We start from the raw sequence: 26,342 nt of genomic DNA on the forward strand, positions 1-26,342 counted from the left end.
GCAGGGAGGGAGGCACTCGTTCAGGTACTAAACTCCCGTCGGCTCTCTGTCCCGGCCTCATTCTGGCAAAGGGAAGACTAATTGTTAACAATTTACTGCTACCAGCTCAGGAGACGCCCTTATCCACGGCATCTTAGTGCATACATCTGACATTTTCGTATGCCATCCATCTTCTGTTTTCCCCTCATTCATCTCATGAATATGGCAGGATATTTGACTGAAACACTGTAGGGCAAATAACATGTAAAACTCCCTCAATGCTACAGAAACACTGCTGTTTGGATAAACTCCCTGACTTCTACAGAGACACTGGCTTCACTAAATTTGGCTGGGAGTCGCTGAAAGTACATCTGTAAGCAGCCGTGCAGTCACATGCTTGCCGCACACGGCTCGGCCTCGCGGGACTCAGACGTTTGTCTCTGCCCGCAGAAATGGCAGCGGCTGCAGGGGCTGCAGGGGCTCTTTAACTCGGACGGCTGCGTGCCGCTCCACGCCCCAAAGCCAATTGGAGCCCATACTCCACATCCCGGATGGCGACCCGTACAGCAGGGCCGCAGCGGAGGGCTGTAATTAGCAGCGTGGAAGCGGGTGGTTAGCTGCACCGTCCTCTCCTGCCGCGCTGCAGCAGCGGGGACTAACAGCTCCTCTTATTGCATTTACCTAAAGCCGCGCTGGGTACCTTTCCAGCTACACCAGAAGCTAATCCACTTCCAATGAGGCATTAGCAGGTGGAGCTAACCACAGACACAGGCACTGCGCCCTTACACACACACCTCGCTGTTAGCGCACTGCTAATTATTTCACCGAGAAACAGCAATCCAAAGCACACGGGCAGTTACGGGCAGTTTCGGGCAGTTACGGCTGTGCAGGGTCAGGTGCTGCCTGTGCACAGTGCTGTGTGCTACAGGACAGACCCGCTCCTCTGCAGGACGGGACAGACACACAGCTGTGCCGGCAGGTCACACCTCCACTGACGGCCGGTAGATTACAGGCATTTACAGGCTGCCCCAGATGGGGGGCATTAGCCGGCATATTGTCCCGCCCGTCCGCCGTATGGGAGTGGCGTTAAACGCCAGTGTATTGGCCGCCGGTCTGGGCCGGTGCAGGCAGCAGGGGCTGGAAGCACAGCTTGCGCTGGGGGGAGCAGCACCCTGCACTTTGTGTAGATTAGCTGACCCTAATGAAATCACTTGGAGCCCAGCCACGGACTGTTTTACTCCACTAATCCCCATTACTGCAATCTGCTGGGCTCCAGCAGCAGGCCCACGCCGCTCAGCGCTGCCCCCGGTGGCCGGGAGAGGGGAATGCAGGCTCGGACGGAAGCTAACAGGAAGAAACAGAGCTCGTTCCTGAACTCGGCACGCTGCTTCTCCATTCTGCTCTGACCAGTTTCACTCGAAGAAAAGCAGCGCCGGAGCTTCCTGTGTTACCTTTCAGCACACGGTCTCCGCTCTGCACTTCAAAGGCTGAGGGCGCGACAGGTGAGCAGCACTCGCTCTGACAGGATGTGCCTCCTGCTTGTTTACTGTCTGTGTTCTCTCACCAGGAACGCTCCCCAAACATTCATCAGCTCCGCTTCCCCCCCCGACGACAGCGCTGATGACTGCGGAGATCGCGGCTGATAGCAGCCTGACAACGGAGAGGAAGAGGAGTGGTGTGTGTGTGCATGAATGCAGGCGTGTATGTATGTATGTGTGTGTGTATGCATGCAGGCGTGTATGTATGTATGTGTGTGTGTGTGTGTGTGTGTGTGTTTGTGTGTGTGTGTGTGTGTGTGTGTGTGTGTGTGTGTGTGTGTGTGTTTGTGTGTGTATGCAGGCGTGTGTACGCAGTGTGTAAACACCGCATGGCATGTGACCGTGACTGCTCTGGCAGGGTGATGTGAGGGGGGGTGTGGCATGCCTTTGATGGTCTTCCAGGGCTGACAGACAGGTGAGATAAGCGTGGGGTAGGGCCCCAGGTGATGATGGGAGAAGCAGTACAGGCCACAGCGAAACGCCGCAAGCAGCCTGCCGGCCCTCTTCATCCCCCCCCAGCCCCCAACCAGCACTGTGCCTCCCCCTCGGCGCCTCTCCCCTGCCCCAAACACACCCAGCAGGTATCAGATCCCGCTCTGTGCTCTCAAACACACTGAGCTGGTTTCCACCGTTCTGTAATGTCCAGAAGGGAAACAATTCAAGAAGATCAATCATTTGATAATCATTTAAAGCCTCCATTACAGGCCTTCCATCCTGAGATAATCAGCTTCAGGCACTGTGAGTCAACAGGATGCTTAATGCATACATGTCTGGATGTTTACAGGGGCGTGGGGTCTTTGTGCACGCATGTTTGTGTGTGTGTTTGGGCCACTTGACCCCCCCCCCCCCCGTCAGTGCTTCTCTCTTCCTGCACACAGAACAGAGCCCTTTCCCTGCCTCTCTTTAACAGGACAGCTATTCTCTGTGCTCCTGCAGCCGTGAGGACGTCACCCTCAGGATAAGCCCAGGAGAACAGGCTTCTCTGGCCTCCAGGAGAAGGAGAGCCCGTTTTCCAGACCTGCTCCCTGACTGTCAGGGCCGGAGAGCAAAGCAGGACACAGGACTGCCCCCACCCTCCCCCAATCCGGCCTCTGTCCCAGACCACAGCAGTGTGCGCAGGTGTGGCTGAGGCCACAGGGGGGCGCTGCTGCGTCCTCTCCGGCGCCCAGGCCGGTCAGCGCTGTGGCTGGAGGAATGTGTGGAATCTGCAGCTCCCACAATGCACTGCTCGCTGCCACGGCTGCTGCTTCCCGCTCTCTCCGCTTTATTTCCGCTGCCTGTGTCTCACGCAGCCCGGTACAGCACAGTGCACACCCCCTGCAGCTGCCCCTCGGCCTGTGCCGGAACAGCTGTGCACTGACCACACTCACACCAATCACTGCTACACCCAGAACAGTGCAGTAGCACGGTCATTTAGCAGGTGCTCTTATCCAGAGCAACTTACATAGGTTACAATTTTACATGTTACCCATTTATAAATCTGGATATTTGCTGTGACAATTCTGGTTAAATACCAAGGGTATAGCAGCAGTGCCCCAGCAGGGATTTGAACCAGTAACATTTGAGTTATGACACTATGCTACAATGCCACCCTGGACACATATTACCTATGAATGAAGGAGATGTATTCATCCCTAGCATATAAACTAAAGTGGGAAGGAGGTGTCCCTTAAACGTATTGTCACAGAATATCAAAGGTGCACCGGGAAGGGAGAGGGGGGCGCACTCACGTTTTGAGGGTCCCGGAGGTCATGAGCTCTGTCACCAGCACGATGCACTTCTTGCCCTTGGAGGGGGACTCCCAGGAGTCGTAGAAGCGCACGATGTTGGGGTGCTGCAGCCCTTTCAGCATGCCCGCCTCCTCCTTGAAGCGCTGCCGCTCCGACTTGGACAGCTTGCGATCCTGCAGGGGGAGAGGAGGAGGGAGAAAACTGAAGATCAAACCGCTTTTCCCTCAGAACTCAACATGGCCGCCTCGGCCTACAGGTGAAGCCTGCAGGACTGCTTTTCTCTCAGAGACGCATTAACGTGTCAGTAAAGCTTTAATATCTCCAGTATGGCTGAGAGACGGAGAAGCTAACAGGGAAGACAGCAGGGCACAGCAGGAGGGGAATGCCAGTCCTCAGAGCCACACGAACGCGGATCCACGCTTCTGCAATCGCTGCTTTACGTAACGTCAGCTCTCTCCCAGGGCCCCGGCGGAGCTGTCGGGGGGAAGGCTGTTTGGAGAAGCTGCATTCCAGCGATACAGCTCAGCTCAGGATTCTCCCACATCAATCGCATCCTCCCACTGCCAGCTGGGGGCAGGGAGATTAGGAGACACAAATCAGGCCCGGCAGCCTGCGTTAGCTATACTGTGTGACATCCATCTTAAACCTGAGGAAGGCCAGACCCCCACACATGACAGCTGGGGGGTGATGTTACGCAGACGGCTCCTCCCCCCTGCCCCCCCTCGCTCGGTTCCAGCGTTTCACAGGCCCTCCCCACTCGGGACGCCTGTCTCAGGACTTCATCAGGGGGCAGATTTTAAGGAAAACACAGCCCCGCGTGGCCCAGGAGAGGTCCCCTGTGACGGTGAGTCAGTTCTCCCAGCAGGCAGGGGTTAATCACAGCGCAAACTCCGCCATATGCCTAATTACCCTCATTACCTCCCCAGCCTGGAGAAAAAAAAATGCAATTTACATGTTGGAAAGATGAGCGGCTTTCGGCACCCCCACAGCTCCCTGCCTGCGGCTGAGCCAGTGCTGACCTGCAGGTGAGGAGCCGTGGCAACGGGCTCAGCCCTCCGCTCTGCGCCGGGGGTGAAAGGAAGACAGACAGACAGACAGGAGGGCGTGATGGCGTCTCGCCTTTCACAGCCCGTCCGCTCAGCTGACACACATATGTCACCAGCGTCTGTCCGTCTTGTCACTTGCCGCAGAGAGCTCAGCGGTGTCTGTCTGTCCATCTGTCCGAACTGTGACCCCGTCCTGCGAGGCCCAGCTGTCGGAGCGAGGCGCACCCCCCAACGCCCGCCAGGCGACGCCCCGTCCCGTCCAGACAGAGCACAGATGCAGCACATTACCAACCCCCCCCTCCACTGCAGAGCACCGTGCTGGCGTGGGGGGGGCGCTAAAGAGGGCACCAGTGTGGGGGGGTGGTGTTCTTTGGCTTCTTGCAGTGCACAGGCATGTGCCCTAAAGCCGAAAATCACACACTGCAACCAGGACAGCCGCCCCGTGGGGGCAGGCCTACAGGAGCGGACAGGAGGTGAACCCAGCCAGCAGAAGCAGCCCCACCCCGGCCGTTCTGTGGAGGGCACCTGTGACCTTTAAAAAACAAGACCTGTGAAAACTGCCCGCTGGTGCAGAAGGAATGCGGGTCTCTTTGGAGAGAAATCCGCCCCAGCCGGCAGGGCGAGGGCAGGAATTCCTCCATCTCCAGCTGGGATCCGCGGGGATTTTTCAGGCAGCACCTCGTAAACAGGCCACGGAGCTGCGCGGAGCATCTTATCTGCAGAGATAAGAGTCTGAGGAAGTCAGACTGATGGGCGAAGATAACCCTGCAATCAGTGAGGACATCGCAGAGCCGCACCGCTGCCTGCTATTCCGGGCTCAGAACGATCAAACCGCGAGCTGCCAAATCCAGCCCTGCCATTTGAACATCCTTTTGCTCTTGTGATTGAGGCGTGACTGGTAAACAGCGGGAGTGAGAGTGAGGCTTCAGTGCCTTTATCTTTAGAGATTACGCGTACGCGTCCCCCCCGCTCACCACAGCAAACCGCCAGCGGTATTTTTAGCACACCTCTGTTTAAAATAAAACACAAGGTCTACATACGAAGCGGGTATTTTAAAAGGCTGGTCCCGTGACAGGACATCAGATACGCGCGTAGCTCCGGTTATAAGATGCCTGAGGGTGGTTGTGTTTGTGGCTCCCAGCAGTGTTCGTGTTCAGGCTCCATGTGCTGGGGAGAACAGCCTGGACACACAGCAGAGCCAGGGACCAGGGCAAGCTGCTCATTGGCTGTCCCAGCAGCACTCCATCCAATCACAGTACACATTATTTAAGGCCCAACATTGCAGGGGAAGGGTCATGTGACTGTTCCACATTATCGCGCGCTGTACCACAGACCCGGGACCTCCTCTCTGCTCTATGCTCCCTGCATGTGCTAGGCTGTAACCACCACCTGACAGCCCCACCACCTCGAAACCCAGGCAGACAGCTCACAGGAGCAGCAGTCTCAACACTGCCCAGCGTTAAGAGGTGCTCTGAACACTGCACAGTGTTAAGCAGTGCTCTGAAGCAGCATTCCTCTCTGTAACCTGTCCCATGCAGTTTCTCTGGGGACAGGTGTGAGGCACGGCGGTCGCCTCTTTGGGCACTGAGGCACAGGCTGACTCAGAGCTCTCTGTGATTGGGCTGCACCCCGCCCCCAAGCGGCCACAAGGGCTCCGCCCCCAAGTGGCCACATGGGCTCCGCCCCCAAGTGGCCACATGGGCTCCGGCCCCCAGCGGTCACATGGGCCACCCTTATCTCAGCCCACCCCGCCCCCCCACACGCGACCCCGCCCCTGAGCATCAGGCCACCGAACAATCGGCCCCTTATTCCCGGCGCTCTGCTCCGCACCCCCCCGCCCTCTGGCTCTGGCTCAGCGAAAGGAGTCAGCAGGCAGCAGAGCGGTGCGGGGAGCAGGCAGCCAAAGATAGCCACAGGCTGAGGCCCTGCGCAGGAGTGCTTCCCAAAACAAGAGCCTCTTTCTCACTGAACAGAGCTTCAGCACAACAACACGCTGCAGGCCTCTCCCCTCCCCTGCGATCTGAGGGGCCACGCACCCAACCCCGCGTGACGTCGGCAGGGGCACCGGGGCGGGGTTTCGCCCCCTCGGCAGGGGGACCGGGGCGGGGTTTCGGCCCCTCGGCAGGGGGACCGGGGCGGGGTTTCGGCCCCTCGGCAGGGGGACCGGGGCGGGGTTTCGCCCCCTCGGCAGGGGGACCGGGGCGGGGTTTCGCCCCCTCGGCAGGGGGCCGCAGAGGCAGGTCACACAGGGGCTCTGAGCCACTGAGCAGCTCCCTGTATGAAACACGCGTGCAGATGTGAGTCAGGGATCAGGCAGCGCTGTTTGCAGGGATTTGTGGCTTCGGTTACCGGCAGGCTCCTGGCATGCACAGCGCGCCGGGCAGGGGAAACCGCAGGAGCGCTAGGCTAGCACGCTAACATGCAGATCATGCAGCCATTTCCCAGACTGAAGAAAAAAAAAAAGTGCATAGCTTACTATGCCAGGAAGAGGAAAGAACAGGTGGTGAAGGGCAATGACAGATATACCCACAGCCCATGGAGGAACAGCGTTAGGCAACTGCTGAGTAACTATTTCAAATATTCTGCAGCAGTTGAAGAGCAGTTGGGAGCGTGGAGCTGTGATCCTCTGCAAGCCCGCTCTGGGCCTGGCGCTCTCTGTGCCACCGTGAGGCCGCGGGGCTGGGCTTCTGTGCAGATAGGAGCATTACTCATTACATCACGGCTGTCCTCGCCATAATCCGCTGGAAGCCGGCCCGGCAAATCCAGGTGCGGAGAGGTGCCAGAGCTGGCCGGCGTTTTTGACGGGACGCTTCCGAATCCCTCACCCTCTTTTACAGAGACTGAGGGGGTACAGCCCCCCCCCATTTCGCAGAGAAACAGAGCCTCCACCCCGCTGCTTCTCGGGGCCGTCTGGGGTCAGCGCTGTTCTCCGCTTTCCCTGATAGCGAGCAGGGGAGAGGGAGGAACACGCTGATCCCAGCTCCAGGGTTTCATTTCAGACCGAGCTGCTGGCAGTGAAGGATGTGTAGCCGTTTGGACACGGACCATATGGAGGTGCAGCTGTGGACACCATCAGCCAGCCCCTCCTCACAGACAGCCTGCAGGGCCAGCGTCACTGATCCACACACACTCTGACACACACACACTCCCAAACACACACTCCATCCAGCCCAGCACTTTCCAAACAGTTTACACAGCCACGACTGGCCCACAATGCACTGCTCCACACACAGAGAGACAGGCATGTCCTGCCTCACCCCACCTCGCTGCCGCCAGCCCCGCAGCCGAGCCGGGCTCGTGGCCCAGGGCCACGATTTCGAGGAACACAATCCCCTGTGTGCTACAGCACTTTTCCACCCTTTATCAAAAAAAAGGAAAAAAAAAAAAAAAAAAAAAACTGTCCACTCTCCAGTTTCAGCAGAAGAGCCATGAAACATTCATTTAACGCGGCTCCAGAGAGCCGAGCAGAGGCGTCAGGCACACACACCGAGAGAACACATTTCACTGCCCGGCCAATCATCAGCCAGCATTTCCCTCTCGCTCACCACAGGGACGGGCGATGACACCAGTGCCCCCCGGGCACAGTCCGCCTCGCATCCCCTGGGTCTGACTGACCACCATTTCAACAAAAGGACACCAGTCAAAGCCTGATATTCAGCTTCTAAAAATACCCATCAGCCCCGGCGCTCAGCAAACCCTGATCAACAGGCTGGGGTATTTCTGATGACAGACCTGGAAATGTACAAGGCAACCGTTTCATGAGGCTGCACATTATATATATGCATTACAGCCGGTTAATAACACAGAAATACGCCCATTAATTAGAGTGGAAGGCGGAGCTGTGGGGTAATCTGCTTATCTGTGCCACCGCGGCCTCCTGGAAGAATCCGCCACAGTCACATGACTGCCTGAAAGTTCATGTTCCGTTTCCCAGCAGCACTTAGCAATGAGTTCTGAGTTCAATAAAACAAAACAAGTAATACCTACACCCCCAGGACAGAAATATATTGCATTTCTATTGCACGGCGCTATTAATACGGAACAGAGGGCGCCGGCTCACAGGGGAGCGGCCGCAGCGGGGATTTTTATGAAAGACTGAGCTGGTTCTGCATGTCAGATCCCCTCAGCTGTGAGGCAGCTCCACCAATCCTGACAGACAGAGCCTTTTACACCATTTAAAAATAAATACATGCTAAACTGCGCCTTTTTATCTGCAGGTTCAGAGTGACGAAGATTCGCTCTGACAGGCATTGTGAGCGTGAAGTTATTTAAGGAAGGAAAATGGCACTCGAAGCTCACAGCTGTATCAGTGATCAAGGCAGGCGGCCGAGGTGTTGTATTGTTGGCTGTATCCTAAAAACTGACACATTTTAAACAGTGAGGCAGTTTTCAGAGCGCTGGAGGTGGATGAGGGATGTGTTTGCATCCACAGCAGGCCCCGGGGGTGGGGGTATGTGCCAGCACGCTGTTGACAGGGCGCTCAGAGGAGCATGTTTACATGTGTTTACAGGGTCTCCCTCTGCAGTCACGAGATCCAGGCCAACAGGTCATGTTTCCACCCCCTCCTGCTTTTCCATTAGCCAATCATAACCTGCCAGCCATTTCACTGACTCCAGCCTTTTTGAAGTAACCTACAGTGCAAAATAATCCTCTAAAAGTCAGCGGACCAGCAGCAAGCCTTCTTTTTTCTTATTCCGGAGGCTTGTTATCTCTCTGGATCGGCTACAGACCTACACTTCCTCTCGTGCTGTAACGAAAATGTCACGCCTACAGACAGACACATACCTACTTCTGTTTTCACTTAAACTAATACACTGTTCAGGGAAACAACCTTGAACAAAAGTTCATTTTGCAGTTCAGTCTGTACTGTAGTGAGTCGCCCTGTCTGTTGCTTTTCAGGAAGGCCACCTGAGAGGCCACAGATGAGTGTGGCTGTTGCTCTGAGGATTTGCTGATCCCAGAACAGTGCACCGTGCCGGCTGTGACGCCCCCGACGTCCTCGCCATCAGAACCGAGGGCTTTGAAAGGAGAGAAACGACATAGGAGATGAAGGAGAGGACCGCGGAGTGACACATCTGCTTCCCATAAATGCAGGCTAACTCTGCGCTTTTCTTTGGGGCAGACAGAGAACTTACTGTAGCCCTCAAGCCACTTCTCCGTGTTCTATAAACAGACGTTTTCGACGCTGGGTTCCAATTAGGGACGGATATCTAGCGCTTGTTTTTTTTCAGACACGGGGGTTTGGGTTTCTCTTCAATCAGCGTTTCACAGATTGCCATAACCGAAGCCATGTGTCTTTCACGACCTGCTTTTCATGCTGGTTATTCAATCATCCCGCCCTCAGAGGTCGACACGATGTCCCGGGCAACTGTACAATGTATCTTTTCAAATCCTAATCAATGTTCTCTTCAGAGTGGTGTCTCTGCGTGTTCCGCCCCTTCGCGCCATCCTGGCAGCGGGTAAACACACTTTCATCACGGCCACTAGGCGCGAGGGTGTGGGAGTGCAGGCAGCCGGGCCGGGGGGCCACACAGGAGGGGCGTCTCCTTGGACCTTCGGGAGCGGCGAGGGGCGGGGCCACCTGCCCCACAAACACGACCCTGGCGCTGTAACCTGAGGTAACAGAAAGGAAAAACACCTCACTCCGTCGCCGCGGTGACACGCTGGCGGTCTGGGTTTATGAGCGAGCTCGAGGCGCGGAGAGCAGAAATGACAGGCTGCTTTGGGATGACTTCATCTCGCAGTGCAGAGGCCGATGCCATGAGCCGGGGACACTAAATACCTGCGTAGTCAGCGCTTACTGCCGTTCACTGAAGCCCCCGAGCCACGGCCTGCACGCTGCACCTCACACAGCCCCGCTTTCATTTTAAAGTACTTCCATCTCCAGGAGCCGAGAGCTGCAATTAGGCTTTAAGTGGCATCCATTTGGGCCTCTTCTCCATAAGCTAAAGTCAACACAGATATGAGAGTAATGGTGCTCCGATCCGCCGCGGCCACAAAGCCAGCGGATTAACTGCTATCCCACCCTGCCACGGGCACGGAGGGTTCGAGCTCTTCTCCCCAGCTCAGACACGACATGTTTGCAGATCTCAACAACTCTACAGGCATGGTGGATCTCCACACACGTCACGGCCGTGGGCAAACGCAAACACAAACAAACACGCAGACAACACAAAAAGAAGCCTGAAGAATCCGAGCTTACCAGGCTGCCTACAAACAAACCCACATCAGGAAAAAAACAGACACAAACTCTTCGTCCCCTGGGCCACAAAAGACTCCTTCTGACCCTTGCTTTGAACATGAGAGAGGCCCTTTGGGAGGGCTGGGAACTGGGCCATGGCTAAAAGGCTCCTCAGTGCGGGAATGTGGCTGCTGCCAGCCAGGGCTCTGTGGGTCAGGGGGTCTGCTGATCTCCACGCCGTGGCAGTGCCACCCGGAGACAGGCTCCATTGTTCACACCCCGGGCCGGCCAGCGGAGCCGAGCCCTGGCAGTCTCTTCCCTCCGCCCCCCGCAGGGCAGGCCCTGGGGCTGCTGGGAAATCCAACGCTGCAGCAGGAGGGACCGCCGGCTGGCCTTCAGGTGCTCTCCACAACCCCCCTCAGCCAATCAGAAGCAGCGAAAACCAGAGGGACATTCAAGCGGTCTCGTCTGTCTGCCACAGTGAGGGTGGGAAATTCTTCACGGCCTTCGGAACAGTGAGCACAGGTTGGCAGCAGGAAGCCCAGATCAAAGGAAGCCTTCACGGACACTCCCAGCTTTTCAGTAAGGAACCTGGCCACCAGCAGGAATGTTCTCCGTAAACTGGCAGCATATGCAAAGTGCTAACAGCTAACATTAGCGCTCGGGTCAGGCTGCAGACTCTGAGCGCTTTCACACACTGCATCCAAATCTGAATTCTGCCCTTTCCTGATTTATTGCCTCAGTGTGAAATGAGTCTGAGGCATGTTTTTCTCTCATATTCGTTAAACGCTGTCCCTTTGCTGCCATCAAGACGCATGACACAGTGTACGCACTGACCGATAACACACAAGCGTGTTCCTTTGAACTGTTCTGTTGGAAGATGGGGGCAGTGGACAGGCAGCCAGACCGGGCTTTGTACCCACCCCCTCTCAGGCACTTAAGGTAACATGACACTGCTTACTCCTTACAGCGCCATACAATCTATCCTAAATGCCCATAAAATGGTTTATATTGTTTTATATTAACCCATTTTTTCCTAATACAAAACCTTGTATGTCACCAGTAATTGTTTTGGGGACAATGGAACTGCGATTCTTCCCTGGACTTATTGTAACACCTCAAACAGAACCATTCTCCAACCATGAAGACTGTCAACTACACCACCTCCTACCCAGGTTATATGTGTTACTGAATCCAGCGCACACCCCCAGCTGCCCTGGGCTGGGCATTAGCCTCAGTGCTGGCAGTGGGAGAGCAGAGAGCGGCCCGTGTGAACTCTGATGCTGTGGCTGTGAAGGTGTGCCTGTCCTTTCATTCTCTAATCCGACGGGCCGTCTGGACTCCAGCCACGCCTCTTTTATTCCGGGCCAATCCCCTTATTTTGGGCATTTAACGGATATTCTTTTGTTTGGCGTGACGGCCAGGACAACAAGGAAGTACTCAGGCATCCAGGCCAAGATTAGACCAACAGAGTTTTGCTTTGTGTCAAGAAAAGTAAATCTCAAAATCATATTAAACTGTACACGCACTGTAACAAAACATCCCGATTGCGACCGAACGGATCTGTCTAATCTTGTTGTTACGACGCTGCATGTGCAGCACTAATGCCTCTTCAGTGAGGTATGAGCAACAAGCAGGAGCAGCTCTGGGAGCCACAGGGGGAGCGAGACGCGTCTGACCGGGAGGCCGAGCGGGGCCCTTCCACAAGGCACCTCCGCCATTCCTCCGACATCACATCAGCGCTGACAATCCGCAAACGCTCCCTTTAAGCAGAGACCTGGGCTCCAGCCCTCCGGGGTCAGCCCAGCCTGCTGCCTTTTTTAAACCGCTGAGGGAAAGATCACATGACAAGGTCAAAAGACAGCGATGGGCCAAAAATGGCACAAACAGTTGGCGCTGAAAGCTGTGAGGTGCCTTTCAGGAGATGTGAGTGCTGGGAACAAAGAGCCTCCCTGTGACGGTCAGCGCTGACCGCCGGGCCCTCAGGCTTCACGGGACACCAGGGGGGCTCAGACTCGGCCACACCGCCCCCCGCCGGGACCGCTCTGACCAGGGAGGTCAGTTAAAGCCTCCATCCCACCACCCCTGGACCACGCGACGGGAGGTCTGAACCACGAGAGGCCTGATCTCTCTGGACCTGGGCGGAGCCGTCTGTATCACACAGCAAGGCATTTAACATTGACCCGGCTTTCATGTGACCGAGTGAGACAGTCTGCATGGGAGACAGACTCAAAACCAGAGCAGAGCCACACACACACACACACCACACAGCTACAGTCTCCCGATCACATGAGCAGCTGCAGGTAGCCTTCACCTCCTGGGCTGCTGATGTAGAATGAGCCTCTCGTATTTACAGCCTCTGGACTCACAGGGCTGAGGCTCTAATCCCCTCCTCAGAGACCTGCTTCAGACCACCGCACCGGAACCGTCCCCGAACACCAAACACACAGCGACAGATCGGAGAGTCAGAAACTCTGTGTTGGGCTGTGCTGTGCTGTGCTGTGCTGTGCTGGGCTGCGATCTCTCTCTCCCAGCAGCAGGGCCTTACAGAGGAGAGGCCTTTGCTGAGAGCAGAGGCATCCAGCTGGAATGCTGACAGCCTCTCTCTCGCCTGCGTTTTTTCTGCGGTGGCCTACATATGGTTCCTGAGTGTTTGTTCTCACAGACCCAAAACAAATGTGGAAATCTGGCGGAAAGAGCGAGCACAGGGAGACAGTGTGGAAGCTGGAGACGTCCTGGACGCATTTCTAATCAGAGCGGCTCCGAGCGCCGGGCTCCTGCGTGTGGCCCTGAAGCGCTGCAGTCCGGCTGCCACCGGCGCGCTCTTCCACGCAAACATCCATCACAATGCGCCGCGTTCAGCCGCGGAGGCAGGCCAGAGCAGCGCGGGTCACGGCGGACAAAGGGACCGGGGGAGGAGGAATAATGAGCTCACTGTTCCAAGACACACATCTGAAGCCCTGAACAAATAAATGAAGAAAAATGACCCACGGGTTACTCGGCTAGTTCTGCATCCTACCACAGGACACTGTTCAGCAACCGGTGACGCACACAGGCCTGACTGCAGTTTAAGGAAACACTGCCCCTAAAACTAGCTGCGCACACAGACAGATTCTGTAAGGAAAACACCAGTCACCTCTCTGGCTTTCATTCAAACGACTCGTCGAGTCAGAGGCACTGGAGATATGCTGCAGGGGAGAGCGTACGTGCGCTGTGCTACATTACAGCAGAGTTAGAGAGCTGGCTCAGTGTCTGGAGCCCAGTGCTTGCCCGCTGCACTAAAGCAAATGCATAATGAGCAGAACGGGCAGGAGAGCCGGCCTCACTGGGGCTGTAATTATTAAAGGGGCTCTTTAATAAGAGTTTATTCCCCAGTTTCAGCGCGGGGGGGCCAGCCAGAGGAGGCGGCCGGGGGGGGAGGGGGCGGGGCGATGGGGGCGGGGCGATAGAGCCGGAGCTGCAGCAGGAGGAAGCAAAAAGGCAATGATGTCACGCGCATGCCTTCAGCATGACCGGCGCTCTGAGACGGGACGCCTGGGGAGGGCCTGTCCCCCTTTCCGGGGGCAGGGGGGTGTAAGGAGAGAGAGGATGTGGCAGCTGCACTGAAGGACGGTCTGAATCGCCCCAGCCCGGCCCTGTCCCGGCTCGGCATCCCGATGCTCTCTGTTGACTCACCACTCCAGAAAAATGTAGGTCAATGGAGTGCCGGCTGAGGTCTGCCTTCCTGTTTTGGGTAATGTCTGACAATGAAAGCACACACATGCCAGACTTCACAAATCCACTCTCTGTGAGCGATTGCGATTGTGTGTGTGTGTAGCTGAATCTACCCAAGGCTGGCTTACCTTGCAAACAGCAGGTAGAACTACACCAGCTGTCCCTGGCCCTAAAATGTATCACAATCCTTTAAACCAAACTGCGCTCAAGATCGCACTGGTCTGCATGAAAGGCATCACATGAGCCTGTCTCCAACACTTTCCCTGTGTTAGCAGCATTAGCAGCATTAGCAGAGGTGGAGAGGAGGCCGGGTGCTGTGGTGAAAAGGAAAGCAGGCCATCAAATGTGGAATTCAAATAATTAGGGCTTTCTGAGGGAGGCCACCCCGCCTGCACCAGCAGTTAGTGAAACCACACAATGACACAGCACAGCAGGAAATTACACACTCCTCTTCCTCACACACACACACACACACACACACACACACACACACACTCACACACTCACACACACTCACTCACCACTGTAGGACAGAGACAGGGTCATAGCCATAGAGCTAAAGAGAACTCCACGATTAAGTGTGTGACTCAGTTTTCCAACAGCTCACACACACAACAGCCGCTTCTTCCGGTCTCCTTCGGGGCTCTAATGAACTGCTTCTTCTTCACTGTGGTATTCCACACAATAAGGCGAGCCCTTTAAATTCTTCCACTTCTTCCAAGCAGGCATGCCTATACTATCTAATTAACAGTTTTTATGGCTATGATAATTCGGGCTGATAACACACGGATGGGACCGGCAGCCATAAATCCTTGGTGTGAATTCCTGGAGATAACAGTGAGCAGGAATCTGCATAGCACACCCAGCTTCTCACACTTCAAGGAGACTGCGCATCGTCTCACATTTCAGCGTTGGGCAATGGAGCCCCCGGTGTTTCAGCGGCAGCCAGTGACCCAACAGCACCGCTCAGCCCCACCCTCACCCTCCTCCCGCCCCCTGTCGATGTAATCAGGCCCATCTGAAAATGCCTGGAATGTCTGCATCTCGCGGGTCTCCTCGCGTTCCCTTCCCGTGCTGCATCAGCGAGGACGGGCGGAACCCGGCGCGGCTGACGCGAGCGTGTGTGAGAACACACAACACGCGGCACGCAGACACACACACACACACACACACACACACACACACCCGTCTCTTCAGTAGGTGACCACAGAAGCGTATGACTTCACAGCAGATCTTCTCAGGACTGCCTGATTTTAATGCTGGACGACCAAAGACAGGCGTTTAAAACTCGATGGGAAATTTGATGTTTATAGTGACATTTACATGGCCTTAAATCACAGCAGCTGGTGCTGTCAGAGGGATCATTAGGAGTACTGCAGGGATGCTGTCTGAACTCTGAGACACAGAGACTCGGGCCCCTCAGGCAGGCTGCAGTCCTTTAGCACCGGCTGCCCCCTGACTTCGCTCCTAATAACACATCAGCAGCAGGCTGTAAAAGCGAAAGCCGCTTCCGCAGTTCGGCGGCTCTGGGAAGGAAGCGTGCTGCGTAAGAGCCACAGGCAGGAAGCAGGGCAGACTGTAAGCAGGTTAAAGGCCACGGCTCCAGCTACAACTGCGGTGTCACACGGTCAAGATGCACTGTTACACATGTGCCAGGAACTACTGTTACGCGTGCGCCGGGACTCGCCGTTACGCGTGCGCCGGGACTCGCCGTTTCGCCGTTACGCGTGCGCCGGGACTCGCCGTTACGCGTGCGCCCGGACTCGCCGTTAGCAGGCACACACAGGGTTATGAAGCACACAGGGGTTTCCATCTGCTCCTCCAGATAGAAGCTGAGAGAATCAGTGGGCTGGTTCATTAGGTTTACTTTAGCAGGTGGGTGTGAACAGGGAAAAGATGTGGAGGACGGGCTGGGTGGTGAGGTGACTCTTATCTGGGACAAAGACTAAGTACCATTCCCTTTGTATCAGGGAACCGACAAGATAAAGGGAACAGTCCCTCCAGCTTTTCTTCCACTCTGCCATTAACTTTATATGTGCCATAAAGTTATTACAGCGTCATTAGGCCAGGCTAGGTTACTTAATGCCTACACTGTAGAGAAGAATGAGCCCCACAATTAAACCATAACAATCAGCTCATTATTATGTCTATGACAGCCTGCGAAGCCATTTACAGCCTTTAAAAAAGGGGGCTCTTCCTGCAGCAGGGATGGTTGAATTAACAAGAGCAAAGGTTAACTGGTGTTCCTGAACATTCATTTGAAAATTAATGTGAAGATCCATTTGATTCTTAGGCAGGAAATGCTCTCCTCTGAGCACTCAGACTTTGATTTCCTGCGCCCCACACTTACGCGTATGTGCGTCAGTGAATACAGCCCCGGTCTGACACCTGGGCCACAAACCTTTCTGACACCCATGGATTCGTACGGTTACATAAACTAAAATTGGCAGCGGTGCCGCAATCAAAACAAGTAGAGCATGCAGGTCCCTAGATACACACAGTGCACGGCTCCCAGGGGCCTGTCAGTGAGGACTGAAAGACAGGGACAAGCCGAACGCTCTGTAAACGTTCTGTAAACGTGAGACGAGGTGCTGGCTGCGAGAAGCCCTTTTAAAAAAAACCTGCTAAGACGATAGAGGCAGAATCAAAATAAACAGCCCTCCACAGCACCCTAGCACAACTGGTGAAAACCAGGATTACATCACCGCCGGGTTTACTAAGGTTCACAAAAACAGTAACCAAAAAAAAAAAAAATCATCCTACAGTCCATACACTGAGGCCATGAGGTTCTGGGCTGGGGGTTGGGGCCTATGCGTTCAGCAGAGAAACTGAACTGTATTTATAAATGTGTGTTCCCTAAATAGCCGCACAGGAGCCACATGTCATCACATAAGCAAGAGTCAGGCACTTCAAGAAGCTGCTTTTGGAGCACGATGGGTAAACAGGGGAAGATTCTGCGCTGAAATCGCTTCTGCCAATTTAGTCACAATAAACAGGAGTCGTTCATGTTAAGTAGCCAAAGAATTCGGTTTCAAACACACACTCCGTTTGACTTCCCCACAACACAAAGACGCTGGCAACATGAACGACCCGTAAAAAGGCTACAATAAACAAAGAGAGGATCCTGTGTCAAGCCGAAAGTGGTGACTGATGCCATTCTTGCATGATGTTCCTCTTTGTACCTTTGCTGACAGCCAGAGTGTTTCACCACAGGCACTTCTCACGTCAGCGGAGTTTCAACACTAACCTGTCAGAGAACCCTGCATGCTATCTCTGATAACGCTGCCAATCAAAGCCTGCAGAGAACACATCTCTACACCTGGAGAGTAACCAGGTGAGGCTGAATACCTGAACAACACTGACAGAGCCAAATCAGATACCCAGCCATGGGCATCATGCATAGATTAAAATACATGACATTCCAAAAAATGAGTAGCCTTTATTTCAAAGGCAGTGCAGATGTTTAATTCAATATCACAGCTCAATATTCAAATAACTCCAGGGAATAATATGTCATAGCACTGTCAGATCATCTGACCTGGATTAAGGCCAGGTTTTTGGTAGAAAAAAAACTTTTACCTTAATAACACTGTGTGTAGTTACTCCTTATCAAGCGCTAGACTAATTCATTCTCATTAACTGGGAGATAACGATTTACATTTTCATGAAGGCATCTAATGACTTTTTCATTGGTGCGCGAGAGCTCGGGAGAGCTGCATTCTGGTCTCAGTTGCTGTGTTCCCTGGAGTTCTCAGTATGGAAGCCTCCCTCACATGATTAAACAGCACAGCGACTCAGACCTCTGCCAGCATGTACACAAACAGACGCGGGCCGCGTTAATGTTCTTTTTCCACACTGGTCCAAGGTGTTTTGCTGTCCGTATTTACCTGGCGCGTCCATGGATACAGAGACCCACCTGAGCAGAGAGTCAGACCTCTTGAGAGCGGTTGCCGTGGCAACACAGTCGCAAGGTGGCGAGACCCATGACGATTGCTCTAGAACCCGGTACAATGGTACCCGCTTATTCCAAGCGCCAATCCAACAAAACTGCACAGCAAATTGCCGGTGATTTTGTGTAATTCAGCGTCCTCTGCACGCACTGTTCCCCTGAGGGGTGCCGATGGCCAGGCTGCGGCAATGCCAACCCCCACTGGGGTGAAGCGCAGAGTGACGGCTGGCGAGATTTTCCCTGATACAGCCCATCCCTGACTGGAAAAGTACAAGCTGTGCGGCTGTGCCACGCAGCAGGCAGGTCTCGGCCCCGGAGCCGCGGGCCTCTGGAGCTCCGCTCAGAGTGCTCTGCCGGCTGGAAAGGGTGCGGAGGCCACCGGCTAAGCTCAGTGGACAGCTGTCCGGCCAATGGGAGCAGAGGAGGAAGGTCCAGGCCTGTCCAACGTGCAGAGAGAGTGCTGCAGGGCCACAGCAGCCCGACAAGCCTCCACACAGCCTTACTCACAGAGTGCTTATCGGCGTCAAGATCTGATCTGGGTACAGGGGCTGACTGACATTTCAGGGGAAAGCAAGTCATGTTGTAATAACTCATGCCACAGGGGCTCTTTGACTCTCCTTCCCCTTCCACCGCAGAGGGGTGAGGGAGGGAAGGGGGCGGCCACCGTTACAGCTGAGAGAAGCGTGACTCTGGAGGAATATGGGTCATGCGATGCAGGCCGCCCCTCTGCGAGGCTGACCGAGTCGCGGACGCCATCCAGCAGCCCCACACTGCAGCCGCTGTGTACCGCGCAGTTCCTGCACTGTCAGAGACGGGGAAGTGAGGCTGGCCACAGAGATCATCTGATAGAGCCCGACATGATTGTAAGAGGGCTTCCATGGGAAGGAAGACACCATCTGCCAGGGACTGTTTGCTTTCTGTCATAAAGCCGTTCCTCGTTCTGTGGCTTCATGAGAGTGCTACGCATGTGCGACATTCGGCAGCACCAAAGACAACCCCGGAAACGGATAATCCTGCATAATTTCAGATGCCCGTTACCAATATTTACAGGGGATGAAAAGAATATATGGCAGAATGAGCTGTTGCTCAAAGAGTGGCCACTCCTCCAGGCAGACTCGTAAGCCCAGAGACCACGCCCCCCTGTGTGCCTCCTGTGCAATGGATCCCTTTCACCCTAGTGACCAACACCACCCTGCCCTGGCCAGCGGTCGCGTGGGAGGGAGAGGTACACAGTACTGGAAGGCCGGGCCGTGAGGATGACTGTGGCACCGGGGGGGGAGGAGACGCTTTCTGACAGCTCTCGGTACATACAGCTCCTCAGAGGAGACACAGCAGCAGCAGGAACAGCAGGAATATTAATGAATCAAGGTGCCAGAATATAAGTAAAGCACGAACCCAGCCTGTCCGTCTTGGCAGATGCAGTGTAGACTATTCCCCTGTGTCCTGTTCCTATGCAATGTTCAGCATTCTCTCATTAAAGAGTCATTCTCTTCTCACTGCCGGTGTTCTCACAGTCCCCATTCGCTCAGATACTGCTCTAAAAATCAAAATAAATTTAACCGACGGGACAAACTACAGTACGGCGGTGAACCCAAAACCCTGGTTTCTTCCGGGACATCAGAAATATGTCCCCTGGCTTGGCAAATGTAAACCGCGCCACTGCAATAACGAGGCAGTCAGAACCCCTCTTAAATGGCTTGTCCTATTGCACCATGAAGAGCACAAGTCAATCCACATCAAACTGGATTAAAACATCATAGCGAGCGATCGTGCATGTTAACAGCTGGCGTCTGTCCAGCCGAAGAGCTGCAGAGAGCTGTGAGATCACATTACCCACAGACACAGCGGACGTGCAACGGCAAACTCCACACTGAAATCACTGTGAAGTTCCCGCAAAAGTCCGGCCCATAAATCCTTCAGATTTAATAGAGATATAACAATTCCACATGCAAGCGATGTTTTCCCCACTACAATTCCATCACAAGACTACTCTACAGGGGCCCACCCTAACTCTGCAGAAAGAACGAAGGCAGTAAAGTTTTTGCAGCCCCTCCAAAGTTTCCGTCTGGCTGCGCACTCGGGAAGATCCCCGGGGGAAAGCGCGACCTGCCAGCCTGCTCATTCTATACCCACCCCTTCACCTCTGGGACGTGCAACACGATAGCCCCGGCCTCCCCCCTGACACAGTCAATCAGCAGTGGTACGATCCAGACAGGCACACATGGCATTGCTTAGGGGGGCCAGCACAGCGGAGACTACCACCAGCAGAGGGGAGGGGGGAGGGAGGCAGGGCAGACCAACACAGGCAGCAGCCCTGCCTTTTTTCGAATGCGGTGCTGGGTGGGTGGGGGAGCTTAAGAACATTATGAGCAATTACAGTCCTCTATGATCCATTACCCGCGGTGCTTTTACTGCACAAACACATGTGACCCAGTTATCGGGGGTGGGGGGGGGGGGGTTCCTATAGATCCCAGAAGCACCCAGAGCTTTTCCACAGGAACGTTTCAGGCTACACCCTCCTGCAGATAACCTGCATTTAATTAACCTCCTGTGTGCTGGAATCCCTTGTACAGACAGGGTAGATGTGTGAGAAGGGGGAGGGCCACAGACTTCTGACTGAGATGGAATTCTCCCCCCCCCCCCAATGGGTGGTTTCCTTCAAGGGAAATCAGATATAAGGAGATTAATGACACAGAGTGAGATGGTGAAACAGAGACCCCCCCCACGCCCCCCTCCCCCGTCAGCCCGTCCTGGATGGGACCTGCGGCTGAGGTTAGGGACGGTATCCAGCTCAGCTGTCAGGCCCAGGCCCACACCGTGCCTCAGGGCCATCTGTCACCCCCGCAGAAAGAAGCCCTGCGTCACCAGGGAGGGACAGCTCAGGTCAGCCTCGGATACATTTAATAAAAATTAACAAAAGCCCCCAAAACTCCAAACAAACAGGGAACTGCCGAGTGGATGAGTCAGTGCGGGAAGCACCAAATGCACATCCTGACTGTGCTACCTGTGTGTGTGTGTGTGTCAGGGGTGTTTGGGCTGTCCGCCGAGGTGTTGTGTGTCCCACAGGGCACCTGCCAGGTGTGTTCCAAAGCAACTTCCCTCTCAGATCGGTGCTGTTCGCACATGGAATTCGATGTGCGGACAAAAAAACCCTTGTTCATGTTATGAGCGGATCAGTTCAATTGGGGATTTTGATGGATGTCAGGCCTGTCCTCAGCCTGCATTCCTGCCGTCTCTGCTGGAGCCTCCCCCTCCCCCGGCTCACACAATCAATCTTTGTTAGATTGCTAACCATTGTGCGCTGCATAATTAAAGATGATGGAATGCTTCTGAGTGCAAACACCAGTGAAGAGCCTGTCAAACTGTGTGTAACTGTAACGCCGTCCCCACACACACCTTTCACAAACACACTACAACAGACTCACACTCTTCCCTGAAAGCATGCTTAAAAATAAGCGTCTTCGTCAAAACAAAGAATGCAGGGAAAAGAAAAGGCAGCGATGCTAATGTTGATGCCGGGTGGGTTTGCAGACAGTGAGGCCGGAGGCCTGGGGAGTGGGGGATCTGCACAGATGCACAGGAGGGCCTCGCTCTGAGCCTCTCTCTCCAGGCCCGCTGCATCAATAATGGATTGGCTGGCTTTCAGAGGCCGGCACGTGACGGCCAGGCCAGCCAGCGCCTCAGAGAGCAGCCAGAGCAGGGGGAAAACGGCTCGCTCTCGTCTGAGCTCCACTGTAAAAGGGGGCTGCTCTCCACGCACAGCGGTGGGGGAGAGACACGGAGGCGGACGCTGCCATCAGGGGGCGCTCCAGCTGACAAACGCCCCGCGGTTCGCACAGCTGTCACATACACAGGTTTCCATCCGGCCCACGTGCCCCACAGTTCAGCCCTAACCCCGCCCTCCTCGTTCTGAAACCTGCCACCGTACACTGCAAATGCCATCCTGATTATGATCACCGCACGCTTACAGAAGATCACACTGGAAGTTCCCTCGCAAGTTCCCACAGTGGGCATTTTAACCACCTGCAAAGACTCGACACACACTTAAAAACGGGTCAAATAAAATGGAAGTGGTTTTCTGCTAAGTGGTCAAAGAAAATCACCAGAAATGGAAAGCGTTTGCTTGTCATGGTGAGCATTCCCCTAAATTCCCCCAGTCTCAGCTGACTACACAAATCAACAGAACATATAAAACGGTAACTATCCGCTAATACTTCAGCAGACAAAGTATCAACTGTTCGGTTAAACAAGAGTACTTATTATATACAATTAAAAGTTGTGGAAATTCCCGAGCTGCTATCACCCACACAGGTGATTCACTGAATCACTGCAGCGTTTGTGCAATTCAAAATGCATATCTTGCCTTCTAATCTTAAGGAGATAGAAAGCTTTTAGCTGACTGACTCATCAGACGGTGTGATTGCACTGTTACCTGTCACACATGGGGGTACTGCAGAGTGACTGACACGCTCCTCTGACAAACGCATCTCAGAAATGTGCTCCACATCCTGTTGAAGCAGAGATAACCCCTCTGCGGAAGAGGAGTCACACACCGGCGGGCATGCTCTAACTGCAGCCTGGCAGCTCCGCGCGATGACTCAGTCGCAACAGCTCTGAACTCCGCGACTCTCAAACCGTTTATGCTCAGGTATGAAAGGTAGGAAAGCACTCTCCCTCGGAAATTGCAGGTCTTGACTACCCGTCCCACAAAAAAAACCCCACATTTCACTAATTTCACTCTGTTGCCTACGCTAAAGACTACCTTCAGAAGAGACAGAGTGGAGTGGAGGTGCAGCTGGTTCCACTCTGAGGGGCACGGAGCGAGCAGGAGGTGGTGGAAGCGTGCACTGTGATAACCCCCCTCCTCGGGAGCTCTGTGCAGGGAGGACTGCACCGCGCTGCTGTGGGACGGGGGCCAGCGAGGGACCCGGGTACCGCCTCGCCTCTCCTGCTGCCCGCCCCTTCACTCAGCCTCTCCCAGCCTTTCACCGGGGCGCGGGGAGGAGAGCGGAAAGAAGGGGAGATGAACATGCATAGGGGCAGACACCTCTCTCACACGGACTCCATTTACAGAGAGAGAGAGATGGAGGGGAAACAGGAGACAGGAGAGCGAGAGAGAGAGAGAGAGAACGAGCAGGGGAACAGAAGAGAGAGGGCTGAGAAACAGAGACAGGGCAGAGAAGGAGGGGAGGCAGAAGATGGGGTGAGAAAGAGAAGGACAGAACAGACAGAGAGCACTCTTCATGCTGCCCTCATTCACACAGGGCCAGGGGAGCAGGAGGGGGGTCAGCACTGTTGGGGGGGGTTGGGGGGGTTGAGCAGTGCTGATTCAGCTATATACTGAGAAGGAGGAGGGGGAAGAGGTTTCTCTGAGCTCTGAGCAGGGCTGATACAAAGGTTGTGCAACTGAATGAGTCTGATGAGGAAGAGGAAGACAGGAGTGAAGCTGGGATCCCATCAGCCTCCCTTAATAACGCGCATCACTGGTCACTGTAGCTGATGTGAGGTACAACGGCAGACTGGAACGGATTCAGGATTTAACAACATTAGGGGTGCCCCCTAACACACTCTCAGGGCTATGAGATTTCTGCCCAACCAAAAGTTTGTTTCTCATGCAGACACAGGGAAAATGAGTTTCCTGATGGAGATGCACACTCCTCACAGAGACGGGCACCTCACAGAGACAGGCTCCTCACAGAGACAGGCACCTCACAGAGACAGGCACCTCACAGAGACAGGCACCTCACAGAGACAGGCACCTCACAGAGAGGGCTGTAAATCAAAGCCAGAAGGATACAATGAGGTAAGAATCTCTCATCGGGCTTCAAATGAAAACATTTCTCTGGTCTGTACTTTCATAACCAGTTCCCTGAAGTGGAACGCTCGAGCGCAAACACGCAGATATGAATTGGGGGCAATTTTATACTAACTAAACATAACAGAAAAAGAATAATGCTGTCTTTGGACTGTCAAGGCCTAAATTCGCACAGCTGTGTTTCGATCTGTCGGCCCCTCTGTCATGGTGTAGGAATGCGTGATGCTGTGCGGGGCGGTGCGGATTCAGCTGGTTCGTCAGGTTTGTGTGAAGCTTCCTTGAGCTCCGTCTCCAGCAGTAGGAGTTTACCAGAAAGTACAGAGTTCATAGAAAGTCGGTCTGAAAAACTTCCACTCAGCTGACATGCCTTCCTTAGATAGCTAGCAAACTAGCAATATCTATTCAGGACAGCAAACACGGTAGCACTGTAGCAGAAAGAAATCAGCAGCGCTGTAGAGAAGCTCCGTTTCTGTCCGAAGCTCCGTTTCTGTCAGTTTCAGCCCACCTCCTTCTCATTCAATGATTCTGTTTTAATGATTCTGCTACGTTACGCCAAATGTAAAACACTACAAAACTGGTCTATGATATCAGGAGCCGACAGCATATGCCAGGCCGTTATTGTGGGCCAATTCAATGTCCGCTTGACAGACACACCCTTTAATAAAGGTGATAGCTGATTAAGAGTATCATTTTTTTCAAAGCCACTCTTCCAGCTTGTCCATAATGACCTAAGCGTTGTGATTACTGAGCAGAATTTCACAGCTGGGTTCACTGCTAGACTTTATTAGTGTGACTCATACAGACCCTGCAGCTGGTTGGAAGGTGCAGGGCAGAGAGAACTCCATCACCCACTACCCCATGCCAGGATGCCAGGGGTTCCAGCAACCGCTAACAGCTGGAGCGTGGAGCTTAATTACCCTCCCGTCCTGACCCGAAGCGAGAGGCAGGTCCGTACAGGAGATTCCATCGCTCTGCCAGAGAGACCGGTTCAGTTCCCATGACAGCTAGCTGCCACTCCCTCACCTCGGGTTAACTCCGCCCCCTCTCCAACGTCTCACCCGTTTCCGGAGCTGCTGCGTTTTCCTGCACTCATACCTGTCCTGCTCTCTGGGCTCGGAGGGGGGCGGGGCCCTCACCTGGCGAGAGCCAGGGACTCAGCCTGGCATCCTGTCTTTCCTTTTTTTCTTTATTGGAAATGATTCCCCACCCTGTGCCTGCCTGCAGTGTGTCAGAGGAGCCCTGCAATCCGAGGCTCAACCACATCCTGACAGCTTTTCACCTGACTCACTTCTTACTCAACGGGCAGCCCTCCAAAGACACAACCACAGCCAGGCTTTGCTCTGTAAAGTCGACAAACCTGTAGCTAGTCCGCCTGGCTTTAACTTTGATACTGCGTGTTCTTCGAGTCATCAAAAAGGGATATTACGAAAGACTTCAGCATCCATAAGAATCAACCGGCTTATGCGTTTCTCCTCTAAGGCCCAGAGAGCCATCATCCGCAGTGGGCCGCCGGTCTGAATGAAGCCAGCGTGGGCCTGATTCACTGCTAAACACCTCTCCTGACACACTGCAAGCACAGCACAATTCACCACAACAGGGGCAGCCCCTTTCAAACGGATTAATACATGCATCGCTCCGATTATGATTAAAATTACAAACCCAGTTCAAAGCAGTTCACATTCAACAGCCCTGCCGTCACAGCAGAAATGCCAGGCTCTGATTGGCCGCCGTGTGAATGGGATTCTGTTGCTCTGATGGAGAGCAGGGGAGAGGGGAGGGGGTGTTGGGAACGGCCGGTGAGCTCAGATCTGGAACAGCAGCCTACATTTCCACTTATCTTCCACATGCCACACTTTTGCCTGCTAAACTAGCTTTCTCAGTAAGAACCCCAAAAATAACTGACCCAAGGAGGCTGAAGCAGAGAGCTGTGAGACCACCCCACCCCACCCCACACCCACACCCTCCAAACGAGCTCCAGGCATGTGCGATGCCCTGACTTCCTGTTGGCACCGTCGTCACCCACAGGAGCAGCTGTGGCACATGGCTGACTCAACCCGCCTGCAGACATGATTACACAAACCCTCAGCACACCGATCGTTCACCAAATGGCACTCTACAGCCATGTCTTCCACTTCAGCTTCCTGTAATGAGGAGGGTATTTAAGCAGCACGGTCACGTCATCCTAACAAGTGCTTTCTAATCCATGGGATTTCCTCGAAATTCATTTTCCTCCTCTTTAAATGTGTTTTCTTCCTTTATTAAACTGCCACAGAGACTGAAATTGAACCATCAGCATCAGTGACACATGTAGCAGGCTGCTTCACTCACACGCCCAACACTGCACTCACATCTGAGCCCAGCTCCACTCACAGACCCAACACTGCACTCAC

At 54.3% G+C, this 26,342-nt stretch overlaps 1 protein-coding gene across 9 annotated transcripts in view; it reads right to left on the minus strand.

Moving 5' to 3' along the window:
* LOC118770536 (serine/threonine-protein kinase WNK1-like) overlaps positions 1 to 26,342 on the minus strand; it is an 85,421-nt gene that overhangs the window by 41,478 nt on the left and 17,601 nt on the right. For all 9 annotated transcript variants that reach the window (XM_036518276.1, XM_036518270.1, XM_036518275.1 and 6 more), the window contains exon 3: positions 3,248 to 3,420. In XM_036518276.1, coding sequence (XP_036374169.1) covers positions 3,248 to 3,420 — 173 coding nt within the window. The remainder of the gene's footprint in view (positions 1 to 3,247; positions 3,421 to 26,342) is intronic.

The sequence above is a fragment of the Megalops cyprinoides genome, chromosome 23 (genome assembly GCF_013368585.1).
Source record: "Megalops cyprinoides isolate fMegCyp1 chromosome 23, fMegCyp1.pri, whole genome shotgun sequence".
NCBI lineage: Eukaryota > Metazoa > Chordata > Actinopteri > Elopiformes > Megalopidae > Megalops > Megalops cyprinoides.